The 16,514-nt window shown below is 38.8% G+C and overlaps 2 protein-coding genes across 3 annotated transcripts; one reads left to right on the top strand and one right to left on the bottom strand.

The window, feature by feature from the left end:
- The first annotated feature begins 710 nt into the window (after nt 1-710).
- On the top strand, nt 711-3,364 carry LOC102630764 (hypothetical protein). 2 transcript variants are annotated; one of them, XR_008052950.1, is made up of 2 exons: nt 711-2,270; nt 3,161-3,364. XR_008052950.1 is itself a non-coding variant. In XM_015530866.3 (1 exon), exon 1 carries the CDS (start codon nt 800-802, stop codon nt 2,204-2,206), a length of 1,407 nt encoding a protein of 468 aa, XP_015386352.1. In that variant the 5' UTR covers nt 711-799; the 3' UTR covers nt 2,207-2,419. The 2 variants fall into 2 exon arrangements, 1 of the variants encoding a protein (XP_015386352.1); XM_015530866.3 differs by lacking the exon at nt 3,161-3,364 and having other exon boundaries at nt 711-2,419.
- Nucleotides 3,365-3,559: 195 nt separating this feature from the next.
- On the bottom strand, nt 3,560-8,972 carry LOC102631062 (hypothetical protein). Its single transcript, XM_006479719.4, has 7 exons — nt 8,224-8,972; nt 6,293-6,423; nt 6,035-6,152; nt 5,366-5,482; nt 5,117-5,232; nt 4,793-4,947; nt 3,560-4,376 (listed from the first exon to the last, which is right to left on the bottom strand). The coding sequence occupies exons 1-7, from the start codon at nt 8,738-8,740 to the stop codon at nt 3,887-3,889; spliced, it is 1,644 nt and encodes a 547-aa protein (XP_006479782.1). The 5' UTR covers nt 8,741-8,972; the 3' UTR covers nt 3,560-3,886.
- Between the last annotated feature and the right edge of the window lie 7,542 nt (nt 8,973-16,514).

The raw sequence follows: 16,514 nt of genomic DNA, 5'->3' as shown, positions 1-16,514 counted from the left end.
CTATGAACAAAATATCGACAAAAGTGTAAAGACGTATAGGAGATTTTTGAATCTTACAGGACACTCTCTTGTGTCTAAGACTGTCCAAAATCATAAAATTGTCAAATTCTTCTAGATATTTATATGATTATATCAAAGCAGACAAATAATTAATGATATGTTCATAATGATAATTTGAGTACGACGAACTTAATATACGTAAAAAAAAAAATATCATCGGTAGCATTAATTTACTATATTATTGTTCCGCTCGTAATTTCTTTAAACTAAATTAATTTTTAACCCTTTAATATTGTTGATATGATTTATGATTTTTTTTAATTATATGATACTGATGCTCAGATTACAACTTATATTGTATGAGACTATAACTGATTTTTACAATCAGACAATTATTTAGATTAATTTATATTAATTCTTATATAATACTGCATAAATTTTTACCCACTCTAATATTCAAGAGATGTCTACTCTATTCACATTTCAAAAGAGAGAAGATTGTTTCCACTTAATTATGATATATATGATTTAGGACTTTAAAATACTGATCAGTGCTGCCGATAGAAATGAAATGAGATTTTTATTCGTCAACAAAATGTATATTAGTGCAATAAACAAAACGAAGGGTAAAATCGTCAAAGGATCAGTCGTCATCACAGTGCGGTTGGAGCCGACCGGTTTAGATAGATAGAGACCGGGTCTAACAGCAACAACTCAAATCACAAACAATCAAGATCGCCTAAATTCCCCATTTCTTCTCGTTAAAAATCTCTCCACTTTACTTCTCGGAACCCTGATCATGAATTTCTTCGCATCGGTTTTCGCCGACGACCCAGATCCTCCTAGCCCCAAATCCGAATCCGAATCTACGAATACCAAACACCCGCCACAACAAGAACAAAACCCAGACTCGGCTTCTTCTTCAAACCCTAGCCCTAGTACTGGCGGTTCTGGTGCTGGTGCGTGGTCGTTTGGTGGGCTGATCAAAACCCTGACCACAAAATCCGAATCGGTCCTCGAGACGTACCGGCGGGATCTGAAGGAATTCGGGTCGGGTCTAAAAAAGGAACTTGAAGTGGCCCAGGGATCACTGGGGACCGTGAGTACCGTCATTGACGAATTTGGGAACACCGTTTTGAAATCAACGGCCCAGATCAAGGACGCAATCCTCGCTGCTGATCATGAATTCGATTCATCTGAGAGCAATAACTACAATAATCAGAATAATAGTGGGCAACAGAGACGGTATAATCGTTTCGATACTCAGCTCCGTGCGATTCAGCGTAATGTGAATACTTATTGTGAGGAAGTTGATGATTTGGATGATTATAATAAGTGGAAATCTGGATTTGTTTTGGGTGATGTGAACGAGGTAATTGAGAAGTTGCTTGCAGAAAATGGTGCTATGGATAATATTTACAAAACAGTTGTGCCTAATAACGTTGATCATGAGACATTTTGGTGTAGGTATTTTTATAGGGTGTTTAAGCTTAAACAGGCTGAGGATTTGAGGGCTTCTCTTGTGAAGAGAGCCATATCGAGGGAAGAGGAGGAGTTGAGTTGGGATGTTGATGACGATGATGATGAAGAAGAAAATGTGAGTGCAAGTAATGTGGTGGAAAAAGCTTTAAATTCAAAGGAAATTGAGGATATGGATGGTAAAAGTTCTGGGGAAATTGTTCGTGAAGAGGTTCCTGCCGCAGTGAAAAATGATTTAACTAAAAATAAGGAGTTGGCTGATGATGAGTCTGAGAAAATTTTGAAGGAGGAGAGTTTACTGGGTAATGAGGAGGGAGAGAAGATTGCTAAGTATAATATCGATGATGATGGTAAGAAAAGTGTTGTTGCACCAAATGGAGACAGTGTTATAAATGAGAGAGTGGGTACAGAGAAGAGTAATGATAGAATGAACATGGAAAATTCAAGCCTCAAATCAGAAGAGAAAGTAACTTTGATGGGTACGGCTGAGCCAGGAGAGTCAAGTAAAGACAGTGATTTTTCGGTTGTGTCAAGCCAGCCGTCTGTGCCTGACGAAGAAGATCTTGGGTGGGATGAGATTGAGGATCTTAGCAGCATTGAAGAGAAGAAAGTGACTCAAGGTGGGAGTCCTAACCGAGCTGAATTGAGGAAGCGGCTGAGTGCTGCAGAAGAAGAGGAGGATTTGAGTTGGGATATTGAAGATGATGATGACACAGTTAAAGCTTGATGCAACTAAGATTATAACTCTTACAATTGATTGCACTCCTGTTCTTGTTTCCTCCACATTTATTGTAAGTGTTATGTGAGTGGAGGAGTTTCCTTTTTTTTTTTCCCTTAAATCTTTGTTCTAAATGCAAATATCATCCATGATTGTGTATCTTAATATATGAGTTTAAGCTACTGTGCCATAATAATATCATTTTTCAGTTATTTGTCTAAACTAATCTGCAAATTGATGTTGTTCATTGATTACATTGCCTTATATGTAATAGGCTTGCTATATTCAGTCCCAATGTTTTGACAGCATCCATCTTTGCTTGATGCTTGTGATAACATTTGCGAAGCTCAGGAGCCATTTGAATTTTGGGGCCTTCTTTTTAGGCTGTGAAGCATTTATTGTAAAGGCACATAATTTGCTTGCAAAAAGATGTTCTGCTAAGAAATAAGAGAGTTAACCGCATTTGATTTCAGGCTTCATGATATGGCATTATAATGGATAAGAAAGATATTTGAGGGAGTAATGGTTACAAAAAATAGCTAAAATTTTCTCATGCTAAATAAACTGTCATGTCATAGAAAGTGCCTAACTGTTGTGAATTTTCTTAATTGTACTTTGCCTGACAATTAAAATTTTCTGTGTAACTTAGACATCTCATTACGGTTTTTATTGTTTATGGTTGCTTAACATCATTAATCTTAATCTTATATGTGTGCATAGTAGAAAATGAAATGTTCATACTACCAGATCTCTTGAATGCCGTTACAATCCAACATATATGGAATGGAATGAAGAAATTTCATTTTAGTTCATCTACTTCAATGAACTTTATTGATTGTGAATCTTCAGGAAACCATAAAATACCAATTTTCTTTTATATCTTGCTAGTGACTGTTGAACTCTATGATTGTGTTATAAAAAAAGGAGTTGGCACTTCTGGCACTTGATATAACTTTCAATCAGGAACCTGACATCAGACAATTTCTAGAAGATGACCATGGCTACCAGCATTGGGAGTTTCAGATGTTCTCCGGCTAGTGCAGGAGATAAATATTTAAGTACACGATGCAGGTACATGGACATTTTAAATTTTGGTTAAGTAAGAGGAGATTAGATCAGACAGTATTCCATTCAAGGACTGCAACTTAGTTGATGTAGCATCATCATACAGCAATATAACTAGATATGTGACTTGCTGGTTATGGCTAAAACATTCTCAAAGATAAACGTTTCTGTTTTTAACTTTATAATGTTTGCTTCTCATGCTTTCTTCCTTCTAGCAAGAATTACAAAACCCTATGCAAATATCCAAGTGGATTCATTAGGAAACTTAAGCATGTGCAACTAGAAAGTCATACCATCTGTTAGATAAATAAGATTGATATAAATAACTGAACCGAATACAAAAATTCCGCCTCTCTTTAGAGCTAATTCACACTCCTTAAGACTTAGAGCTCAACTACCTCTAAATCCTGCCATGTTTGGCATCCAAGAAAAAGTGCACTGACCAACTCTAGTACCTATTCTTACTGAGGAAAACAAAAACAAAAAATGAAAAGAAAAACCAACTTCTCTAGCGGCACTTGAGCCTGTTTGTACAATGAGAGATGCTTCTTAAGAGTGTGAATTGAACAAGCACGATACTTTCTTCGCACATTGCCGCAGCCTCAGGGCTTTCTGGAGCTAACTTCATACCTCTTTAGCTTCAACGCTGACGGCAGATTCAGGAGCAGACTCTGCTACAACTGAGGAAGGTAGTGCAAGAAATCGTCCTTTCTGAGCACGAGGTGGAAGATGCTTGGCAGGTTTTCTTGATCCCACAGCCCAGGGCAAGAAAACCCCCGTACCACCATGAGGCATTCTTCCAGGGCTCAAAGCCATAGGACGCACTGGAGCTAACATGACCACAGGGGCACGAAGTACTCCCCATTTGGGCGTCATATCCATTGCTTCATAGCCACTTGGAGCGCCATTGGGCACTGAATATGGACTTGGGACACCTGGTTGCCACAGAGCCATTGCGCCGTTCATAGTACCAGTTGGAGTAGTTGGTGGAGACTGGCTCTGGTTGGACTCAGGTCGGACTCTGAAGAATGTGATGCTGATTCTTTTGTTTGGAGATGGGCACATAACGTGCCTTGCTGTGTCAGCACTGTTTCCTCTCATCACTACGAGTGACCTGCAATATTTTTAGGAGTATATTATACAGTAACTTTACAATGTACTGGGTAAGGATAATGGATAGAACTTTTTAGGAGGGAAATTTTCCAATTCAAGATTCTGAAGTGTGGGAAAGTCTAAGAAAAAACTTTAAAATCATGCGGTTTTAAAGTTTAATCTCATAATGCTATTAAAGTCCATAATTTTAAAAAATTTCCCAATTTTTCTGCACTTTAAAATCTCGGATAAAAAAACTACTACTTTTTAATAACATAAAAGAGAGAACTATCTTAAAAATGGTATTTACCCGCTAGGCCTATGATCACACTACATGATCCTGAAGGACAAGGAATTCCAATATCTATTGTTTACAGTGTAATTTCACTTCTTCTTTTATTTTTCAGTAACTGAAAAATAAAGGTTTCTAGTGCATACCCTTCTTTCAGTGAAAGCATGAGTTGCCCCTTATAGTTCCCATCATTATCACAAACAAGACTACGTCCAAAAGCCATTGCTGAATCAGACAGGAGAAGCGTAGATATAGGTTGGTCCAGATGAGGTGGTTTCAGAAAAGGTTGTGAATATTCTGCCTGCAAGAAAAAAATAGTAGAGGAGTGTGACTCCATATCATACTTTCTCCAAAATAAACTGAAGGCTAAAATGAGAAAAATCAAGGCTCGTTGAGCAGATCTAAAACCTGTATTTGTATGTAGTGAATATATAGTAGTAGAGAAAACATGATAATGCAGCAGAAGTTACCTCATCAAAGAAGTTAATGATGCAACCATTGGGTTTTTTGTACTCTGGTATTAGTTGCCACTGAACCAGGTGATCAATGACTGATTGAAGAAGAGCTGGAATTGGTTCTAGATTACCTATGAAAATAAAAACGAAATTCAGTTAAGGGGATAGTCGAAGTTTGTACTGGATTATGCATAAGTGACTTCCAGTAGCAATCACAATATGAAGTAAAATGGAATGTAACAAAATTTAGAAGTATGGGTCTACCAATTTCATTGTTACTTGTGGCCTCCTCTTTTATGTGTCTGAAAATAGGAATGCCAAACCGAATGAGCTCTCTCCTGTTTCCCTTCATCTGCTTGTTGAATAAAATAAAGGTCTCACCTATGTTCAATAATAAAAATTCGCTTAGATCTTGTGAACAAAGATTTTGTCAAAAATTTGCTGTACCATACATTTGTTACAGGTTTTTTTAGGGACAACGAATAACAAAGTTAGCACTATATAATATAAGATCTGTATTAGTACAACAAACGAGACCTCCATACAGCATGAGCCTGTGGCTGATGTTATCAAGAGAAAAAAATCAAAAACTACCCTGTTCAAGCATACTAAAAGTTCTTTATATCCTTCTCCCTTGCGAAATGCAAGTAGAGTATGGACATCCTCTCCTGTGAGGGGTTATTTGTATTGGGCATGTACTTCATAAAATTCATTGTAATAATGTAAGTCCCAATCATGTATATCTGATTGTAAATATCAGTGTAATACCTCTGCTACAATAAGCAGTTGTTGTAAATATCTGTGTAATGCAGTAATCTGATGATTAATCAGTCTCAAACAAAAAAAAAAAAAAACTAGTGGGCTTTTTGGCTTAATATTAAAAAATAAGCATCAAACGTAGGATTACAAGAAGAAGGCTTTACAGTGGGTCACCTGACAGTTCTCCGCTCTGGCCAGCCAGCCGAAGTTCATTGACATAATCAGTTAACATAGAGAGCTCTGAATCAGTAAACACATCCTCATATAACTTCAACCCTTTCACAACATTCACCTGCCAGTCGCAATTATTTATCAATCAATAACAGCCAGCTGCTTTCTTTATCATGGCTAAAAATATAGGATATCAACCCTCCAAAATCCATCTTCTCTACGGAAATAATGTATTTACAAACTGTGAAAGAAAGAACTCGCCATATGGCCTTTCACTTGCTCCTTGGCTGCAAAACCTTTTGTCAACTTGATTTGGGATCGCCGTGCATCACATTCTTCGTGGTTTGAACATATCTCAACATTTTCAGTAATGGGCTGCATTTCTTGAGATCCTGCATCCCAACAGAAGGAATGAAATGAATTACTAATGTCATGATAAGAGAAGAAACATAATATAAATATGACTATTAATTAGGAGATATTTGAACATCATAATCTTCTTTGCCTTTTGCAGGGGACTCGTAACGAGTTCATGCAAGCTCCAGCCTCCAAGAAAGTTTATATTTTGACAAAGAAAAAATCCTGTAACTATCATCGGCGAGAAGCTTCATTCAAGAGCTTTCAAGCAACTTTTAACAGTGAATATTCTACCACCGTCACATTCAACATGAACAATAACTCACTCTAAGATCTCCATAGTAATTTTGAAAAAAGAAAATTTTTCCTTTTCCAAAAAAAAAAAAAAAGAATTCTTTAATCGATATGTTGTTTGAATTTTTATTGTACAGTAAGTAATGCAATTGCTATTGAAAGGGAAAAAAATCTTTTTTAATCGATAGTATTAATAATTTATGTTTATTTTTGGAAGGTCAAGCCAAACTCCCTATTTTAAATTTAAGATGGTAAATAAATTCTATCACCTTACTTATCATGTTCCTATTTAGTAAATCCATTGACGTATTGTCATTAAGTTTCACAATGATTTTCTTATTGGACCACTCAATTCTGCTATTAACAACACCTAATGAGTGGTGACAGATGGGAGATGACAAAACAATTTTGCTGTCAATTAATCAATTTTTCCAAAAAAGTACAGGGCAACAAAATGCTACGGTCTCCCAAAATTTGGATTAACTAATCGGGCTATCCAAACACCACTTTTGTCCCTCAAAGTCCTAATTTTTCGACTTTCGTTGGATCTCCCACCGTTGTTGGCCCACCAACTCGGCCCAATCAACAAGCGGGACCCACGACTCTATTATTCCTAGAGATCGGCACCTTCAGGTCAGAAATGTCCAACAGACAACTCAATGAGAAAAAAACAATCATCATGCGGCAATGATGTCAACTCAAGATCAGACGGTTAAGGTTCAGTCTGAGACACAAACATTAAAATCATTGCACGCAAAAGGAGACGCCATCGCATCGTATCAAACGTTATGGTATTTGCGACTTCCAAAACTAGCTGTAACACCGGATGCATCCAAACTCTTTTTCGCACACCTCGAAATCTCAAACCCCCACCAAAACCTCGGGAAAATAATACCATCCATTTTGTAATTTGTATTTTACAAAATAATATAATTATTTCTTTCTTTTTTAGACTTTGTAAATCAGAGTGATAAATAGGTACCTTAAATATAGGATTTTCCGGCATATTCTTTCAATTAAAAAAAAAAAAAATTTATAACAAACACTTGAAGGATCAAAAGTGCAAAATGACATGTATCGCTATCTAACGATAAATTCGCAAACGAAAATTTGAATATCGGATCTCTTGGAGGCACGTAAAGTCCCGTTTGGCTCCTGAGAGAATGGAGAAGTACGGCATTAACAAAATTAAAGCTCAAAAAAAAGAAACCTTTTTTTTCCCCTCTTTGAGACTCGGCCTCCAAACACCATAACTTCCACATTTTATATTAAAAAACTCATATCTTTCTACGCACAAAAGAAAAAAAATTTATGATTTTTTGTTATATTCTTTTTTTAATCATTATTTACTTTTTTTTTATAATTAAAAAAAAAAAACTTTGAAGCTAAATCAGTATCTTCCTCGGAGTCACCTATCTCTGAAGTGAGATGAGAAATATGATCATGTTGACAGAGCCGATTTTCCGTCACAGAATTCCAATAATAAATCGAATCACAAAGTGTTAAAACATCAAGTATCAAAAGTTAAAGAATCTACTTACCTGAATCAGTAATATCACTGTTAGGAGAATCATCTTCTTCCACCGCAGTCTCTTCTTCAACTTCACACTTTTTTTCACTTTCTGTCATTTTCTCGCCATTTTCCGTGGATTTCTCACTATCCAAACACTCCTTAAGTTCGTCAACCTTTTTCTCACCGTCGTCTTTCTTCTCTTCCACCATCTTTTCGGTCACGTTCCGTAATTCGAGCGTCACCTCAGCGATCGAGTGGTACTTCTGCATCTGCAGCACCGAGATCCAGTTCATCCTCCTCCGATGAATTGCCGCGAAAACCTTCTCGTATCCCGATCCTATCCCTCCGCCGCCTCTCACCTCCGCGAGGTGTCCGCACAGAGCGTCGATTATTGCGTTCGCCGCCGCAAATTCTCCCCGGAACCACGCGATGATCGCGTCCTTGGCGAACGCGTCCGACATCATCACTACCGGTGGAGATTGCACCGGCCCCACCGCTGCTGCCGCTCGATCCGCCTCCGATGCTAGCCCTGCCGCCATCGGCATCACTGGTCAGTAGGATTGGAGAAAAAAGAGCTCACTTTATATATTTTATTTTCGGTCTGGTAATATTTTGTTTCCGAAATATCGGGATGTATCGTGCTGGGTTATGGACCAAAAACTCAGTTAAAATGAAAATAAATAAATAAAAGGAAAGTATCGGCTTGTGTGGAGATTTAGAGAGTGGAAGGGGAAAATGAGGGCTTGGGGTCACAGGTGGAGGGGTTTTTCGCGTGCTGATTTATTTATATATTAAGGGTTAAGGGTGGCATGTCCGTACATGCAGGGGCTATGTGGTGACGTGGCATTTACCGAGACTTGGGAAGTGTCAATACTGCAATAGGGATGGTTATAAATTGGAACACTCCAAAGGCTCCGTGAGTGCGAGCTTTGAAATGGAATTACGAAAATGGGCTTGATGAGCACTTAGGTATTTTTTCTTTTTTTCTTTTTTTATATGAACGATTATGTATTTGACACGTGGGGAATTGGGGTTGGTGAGTATTCCCATGCAGAGTATAGACAAAACTCAAAAAGAAATGGGACTTTTTGAACGTGGTGATTTTATTGATGCTTAATCATGGTGATGTTTATTGATTTGCTAATACCTTTGTGCGACCGTTTGATTTATGTGGTGGAGCTGTGCATGTGATTCATGCTAAGTGCGATTAGTTAATTAAATCTAAAATCAATAAAACTTTGTAGAGCCTAAACATATAAGAGTTTATTATTAATCCTTTATGCATATACGGCGCTGTATTATGTATGATTCGATGTCAGGTCGCATACATGGACAAGTGGAGCAAACTTGGTATGGACGCTTTGTAGTAGAAAGACAACTCATTGATGATGGAGAGCATGTGAGGTCGCATCCGAAGAATAAGGTTGCTGAATGCTGATAGCTTGTTTTTTTTTTTTTTTTTTTGATATATGGAATTAAAGGTGCCATTAAGATAATAAAAATTGACGAACTAATAATAATGTGAGCCACCAAAATAGACCTTGACTTGTCTTGTCCAAAATAACATCAAAGATCAATTTGAGTTGGAACATTCCAAAGGAAAACAATGCTAATTAGGTTGATTGTGAGCATTTGTCAATTCCGAAGGCATTCAAAAGTTGGAAGATCTAGAATGCCCCAACTAACTGCAACTAAATGTAGAATTGGGATCCAGCATCCAGCAGTTAATTAATACATGTACAGTTTATACAATTTTGTTGTGGAAAATTATTTGGGCTAATCCATGTTTACCAGAAAATTTTATTTATTAATAGAATTATTGGTTCGTTGGGTTATAAATAGATTCTAATTATAAATCTAGATTAAACTAATACCAAAAACGTGGATCAATTTTCATGGCTTTAAAAAGAATATATATATATATATATATAACAGAAAGAAAGAATCCGATGAATAATAGTATTTTAATTAAGAATTCAACCTCCGAGGAATACAGGGTCAATTTTGTCAATGCACAAGACGCAGGAGCCTCGGAGCTTCAGCAGGCGGCACGGTTTTAACCGATGACACGGACAACTTTGAAGATGCCACGTCTGTGGGGTCCAGATGATGAAGGGATCAGGGTAAGAGGTTTGGTTGCCTCAATTGTTGGCTTATAGACAAGGAAGGAAAGGTTCGTGCGAGTGGGACCCAAATAGCTTTTGCACCAGGCCTCAGCCTCTGTGGGTGCGCCGCTCTGGCGCTCTGGCCGATGCGCACACGCAGACGATACGATACCGTTTAACCATTTATGGCACCCCTCTTCGGCTCCTGCGTTTTAGTAAAAAACGGCAATAATTAACTCAGACTTTTGCAGTACTCGTTGCTTTCCATCTTTATAAATTCTTTTATTGAAAGGATTAAAAAGAGACGTGATGTCTTATTCCCTTATTCTGCACTGATTAAAGTTTTGAAAAAGTTTCCTTAGTTATTCTAAACTTCAAAGATAGATTAATTAGGTTTAACATATATTTTGGTGTATTAAACACATAGCATCCCTTTTTTTTTTTTTTTTGGAAATCTACCTGCTATATATGAGGTTGCAATTAGAATTTTGAGCGATCTCGTACAAATTTACTCGAAATATCTCCAAATGAATTAACTCCCACTTAAATTATTTTTACTCGGAGAAGTGATTCACTATCGTGTTGTTGAATGGTCCTCTTATGCAAAGAGTAGAGCAATTAAAATTCTAATTATTTGGATCAGATCATCAAATTAGAATATTATTAAAGCGAGTTTGATGCATTTGAAGAATCATTATCTTATACGAACTATTTCCTTTATAGCAAAAAAGCATATTGACGACCAATTGTGATGCATACTCAACATGTAATGCGTTTAGGGGGGAAAAAAATGGGCATAAAGAATCTCTTTTTTTTTTTTTTTTTTTTTTGAGTCAGAGCTTTATGCACGAGTCACTTTCATGAATCTTTTGCAATGCAAGAGAGAAAAAAAAAAAAAAAAAGAAAAAAAAGAAAAAGGGGGTAAAAAGAGGACAGAGGCACCCCTTTTTTAAGCAGAGAGAAAATTTTTCCTTTGTTTCATTAGCTTAACTTTAGCACTTTAGAGTTTGGCTTTACCGGATTCTTCTTGTGTGACACAAAAACCGAATCAAACCAAACACTAATTAAGTGGTTCTGTTCTGCCAAAGCCATAAGCAAAGCCCCGCAGAAAAAGTGGGATCCGCCATGAAAATGGGGCTGTTCCATTTGCCTGTCGAAGCAAAAAGTCAAGGCTGCACATGACGTCTATGTTAAACTCAAACAGACGTGTGTGTGTGTGTGTGTGTGTGTGTATCAGTGTATGTGCGTGCGTAAGGTCCTTCAAAAGTGTGTGCCAAATTGGACGGAGACAATCTCATCAACCACTGCCACTGCCCTTCCATCTGTTACAAAGTCAAATAGCTATTGCCGTTATTCATATTAAGTGCTACTCTCTCTCTCTCTCTCTCTCTCTCTCGCTATATATATATATATATATATATATATATATATATCATTTACTAACTCTGCAACTGCAAAATTATATAAGCATCCATCTCTCATCATACACGAGCATATTCTTTTGAATATTTTATTTCGCAACATTCGAGTCCCTTCCTACAGAAAAACTTTCAATAATTCTTTTATATGTATATAATATGTATTGGTAAGATAGAAGTGTCGTAAGATTACGATATAAATCTGAATTGCACCGTAATTGAAAAAAAAAATCATAATTCATTTCAATGGACCGACCTTTAACTGTGTTGAAGAAAAACAATTGTAAAGAGATTCTGTCGTGATTGAATCTTACGAAATTAATCAATTATTATTTTTTTTTAATTTTAGAACGATAATATATGTCTCACCAGTGGGAATATATACTTTTTTTTTTTTTTTTGTGAGAATCGAACCAGCAAGGCAGCAATCCTCATCAGCCAATGTGGTGACACCATTCTTTATTTCTCTCTCTCATACTTTAATTTATTTTTGCTTTACTTTAGTTTTTGTTTTTGTTTTTAAGTATTTTTGAACGGACGGTTGGCAATCGTACAGATGATAAAAGAATATGTCCATGGACCATTCATCATACCCGGATTTTTTCTTTATTAAAAAAGAAAAGAAAAGAAAAGAAAATCTTGGCAAGCAATATAAAAGAAGAAACATGTAAAACTCAGTTAAAAAGAAGAAAGTTAAAACCCTAATGAGCTACGGGAAAGCTTCTCCACCGCCGCTGGCGAGCGACCGTTTCACCAAAAAGACAAAGTTTAGGGCTGAAGGGGCTGATGGAGATAACCCTAAGCCCTTATCCTACCGTGATATTGCCATGGAGGCGAATGGGGGTTCTGCAAATATGGGGTTTGGCATGAGGGACGAGTGGGAACTGGAAGAGGAGGATGTCTGTTGCAAGGAGGACGAATCTATGCCCTATATTGCTTTCTCACAAAGGGTTCACGATCGACTAGCAAAACCTTGGGCGAACTCAGTTGTCGTTAAAACTCTTGGACGAAACTTGGGATATAGAGTTATCAGTGAGCGTTTGAAGAGACTCTGGAGTTCTACAATGGGTTTCTCCATCATTGACTTAGCTAATGATTACTACTTGGTCCGTTTTCAGAACGAGGGAGATGTGGAATATGCTCTTACTGAGGGGCCTTGGACCATCATGGGGCATTATCTTTTTGTTCAGCAATGGACGCCGGAGTTTGATGCTACCACGAATAGAGTTGATCGGATTGTGGCTTGGATTCGTTTGTCTGGCATGAATATTCACTTTTATCATAAAACTATTATTCGGCGGTTAGGGCAAATTGTTGGCCCGGTCATCAAGATAGACTATCTCACTGCCGCAGCCCAAAGGGGAAAATTCGCTCGCATTGCGGTTCAACTAGACCTTGACAAGCCGCTGGTTTCTCAATTTAATTTTGAGGGAAGAATCCAAAAGGTGGAGTATGAAAATCTGCCCATGATTTGTTTTTGTTGTGGCAAGTTTGGCCATTATCAAGATGCTTGCCCTGACGGTGGTACCACGCATGTGGAAGCGGCACAGCCAACTTCTTGTCCTGTTGCTGCAAACCAGAATATTGTGGTGGAGGAGGGTTCTAACCAAAATGAGTCTAAGTTTGGATCGTGGATGGTGGTAACCCGTAAACCTCGCCCTCGTAGATCTACAGAAAGGGTTTCTTCTAAGGTCTGGGTTCAGGATCAACAGGGGCTGAATGTTCGTGTGTCGCGGTTTGATGTTTTAGGCAAAGTGATGGATGACGAAAGTGTACCACAAAATCAGGACAACACTTCGGTAGTCCATCAGGAAATCCTGGAGCCAACAGTAGAAAACCCCAACACATTAGCCCCAAAATCCAGGAGCATGAAAAAGAAACAAGTGAGTCACTTTATGCGGAAATATCCTACCAAGAAAATTTCAGTTTCGGCAAACAACTCCATAGCTGAAAATATCAACCCAAACAATCACAGCCGTGACCAGACTTTCCAACCACATAAGCCTACCCTAGCCATGCAAGGCATGCACGCACATCTCAAGGTTCTTACAACATCTGAACCAAGTGCCACCTCCGATGTTCCCTGTAGCTCCATGCATGGCATGCATGCCCATCCCAACACACTGGCTGCTTCTCCGATGCCTGTTCATGTAACCCTTAACCCGTTAAACCACAGTGCAGTTTCTTTCCCCAACCTTCAGCTACAATTTCCTCATCCTCGGTCTCATCATGAACACTTGCCTGAGGGAGTTTTGGCCCTAAATTTGGATAAAGAGCCTCCCGATGAGGATGGAATGGAGAGCCCTAATTTCCGGGGGGGAGATTTTAGGGAGCTTGATTCAGATGTTGCGGGTAGGATTTTGCCTTCAACTGATGACGATAATTCAGGGGTTCCTGACACCTTCATGGATGATGAAGCTGAAGCCATAGGGCTGTCTTAGTTTCGCCCCCGTTCCCCTTTTAAAATATTTTTGTTATGTGTATTACAACTATGTTTTGGAATGCTCAAGGTGCTGCCTCACCGTCCTTTCGTCGTTCTTTCTCTGCTGTGGTTACCAATTACAAGCCCATAATGGTGGTGTTAATGGAGCCTCGCATCAGTGGGTCCAAGGCGGATAACTTCATCAAGAATAGTGGTTTTGACAAGTCTCACCGAGTGGAAGCTGAGGGTTTTTCGGGCGGCATTTGGATCCTTTGGAAAAATTTATTTGATGTTGAGATAGTGGAGAATCATACTCAATTCATTCACCTCAAGATTTCAAGGAACAATAATCTTCTAACTTGGATGACGGCAATCTACGCTAGTCCTAATCCTAGCATTAGGCGACATCTTTGGAATGAGTTGGCAAAGATTGCTTTGACTGTCCAGGGCCCTTGGCTGTTAGGTGGAGATTTTAATACTATTCTGTATAATTCTGAGAAGAAAGGAGGATCTCCGATGGGCGCAGGAGTGTGCAGACTTTTTCAGTCTTGGTTTCATAGTCACGGCATGCATGACCTTCCTTTTCATGGGCCACGTTTTACTTGGTCTCGCGGCAATCTTTTCAAACGTCTTGATAGAGTGATTTGCAATGGAGATTGGGCTCAGACTTATGCTGCCTCTACTGTCCTTCACCTTCCAAAGTTTATTTCTGATCATCGGCCTCTTCTAGTGAAAGAGAATATTAATCCTCCGAGAAATTTAAATTCTAGGCCGTTTCGTTTTCAGGCGGCTTGGCTCACGAATGATGGTTTCAAGGATTTTGTGGCCACTTCATGGGATCGGAACGTCACCTATATGGAGGCGGCAAATCTTTTTCGGCTTAAAGTCATGGATTGGAATAGGCAGCAATTTGGGAATATTTTTTGGCGGAAACGACGATTAATGGCTCGGCTGGGGGGAATTCAGCGGGCCTTGGAGAAGTATAGTTCTCAAGGGCTCCTTGAGCTTGAATTAAAGTTGAGAACCGAGCTTGAAGAAGTGCTTACTCAGGAAGAAATTTTCTGGCTTCAAAAGTCGCGCAAAGATTGGCTCCTTTTAGGTGATCGTAACACTTCCTACTACCATCAGAAAACTTTATCTAGAAGGCGTCGGAATCATATTACAGCCATTAAAAATAATGCGGGCACTTGGATTTATGATAAAGAGGAAATTACGCAGCATGTGATTCAGTTCTATTCATCCCTGTATTCTTGCGACTCGCCAAATTTCCGGGCATATCCGCATCCGAACTCTTTTCCTATTATTAATGATGAGGAGCTTCAATATCTTCAGGGGAATGTGGATGATGATGAAATTAAAAGAACCATCCTTGGCATGCACCCTCTCAAGGCCCCGGGTCCGGATGGCCTCCATGCCATTTTCTATCAAACACAGTGGGATACGGTTGGCCCATCTCTTTGCTGCTTAGTGAAAGATGTTTTTAAGCATAAACGTTTGCCGGGGGATCTAAATACTACATTGCTTGCGCTTATTCCAAAGATTGAGAATCCCTCTTCTTTGAAGTTGTACCGTCCCATCTCTCTCTGCAATGTAGCGTACAAGACCATTACCAAGATTATTGCCAATCGGCTCCAATCGATTTTACCTCATCTGATTGGCCCCCACCAAACTAGCTTTGTTCCCGGTCGTCACATAACGGAAAATATTGTGATCGCTCAAGAAGTCATCCATTCCATGAGGAAAAAGACTGGTGCTAAAGGTTTTATGGCGATCAAGGTTGATCTTGAGAAGGCGTATGATCGCCTTAGTTGGGAATTTATCAATGATACTTTGTGCGAAGCTCAAATTCCCCCCGATCTCATTCAGACTATTATGGCTTGTATTACCTCAGTCAAAATGCGGGTTTTGTGGAATGGGGAAGTGACGGATGAATTCGTTCCTTCCCGTGGAATTCGCCAGGGTGATCCGTTGTCTCCTTATCTTTTTGTTCTCTGCATCGAACGCTTGAGCCATGGGATTCATAATGCCGTGACTGCTGATAAGTGGAAACCGATTCATTTGGCTCGCAATGGTATCCCTCTCTCTCATCTTTTCTTTGCGGATGATCTCCTGTTGTTGGCTGAAGCTTCTATTGAGCAAGCTCGTATTCTATCGGCAGTCTTGGATGCTTATTGTTACAGTTCAGAAGCTAAGGTTAATGTTAACAAGACTATGTTATACTTTTCCAAGAATGTAAGGGGTATAGATGTGGCCAGGATCTCGGGTATTCTTGGTTATTCTGTCACGCAGGATCTTGGGAAGTATCTTGGGGTCCCTCTCCACCACTCACGGGTCACCAATAAAATGTTCCAGGATATTATTGATAAAGTTGAAA

The sequence above is a fragment of the Citrus sinensis genome, chromosome 3, assembly GCF_022201045.2.
Source record: "Citrus sinensis cultivar Valencia sweet orange chromosome 3, DVS_A1.0, whole genome shotgun sequence".
Lineage (NCBI taxonomy): Eukaryota > Viridiplantae > Streptophyta > Magnoliopsida > Sapindales > Rutaceae > Citrus > Citrus sinensis.
The sequence above is the reverse complement of the archived record's forward strand: the minus strand, read 5'-3'. Positions and strand labels throughout refer to the sequence as shown.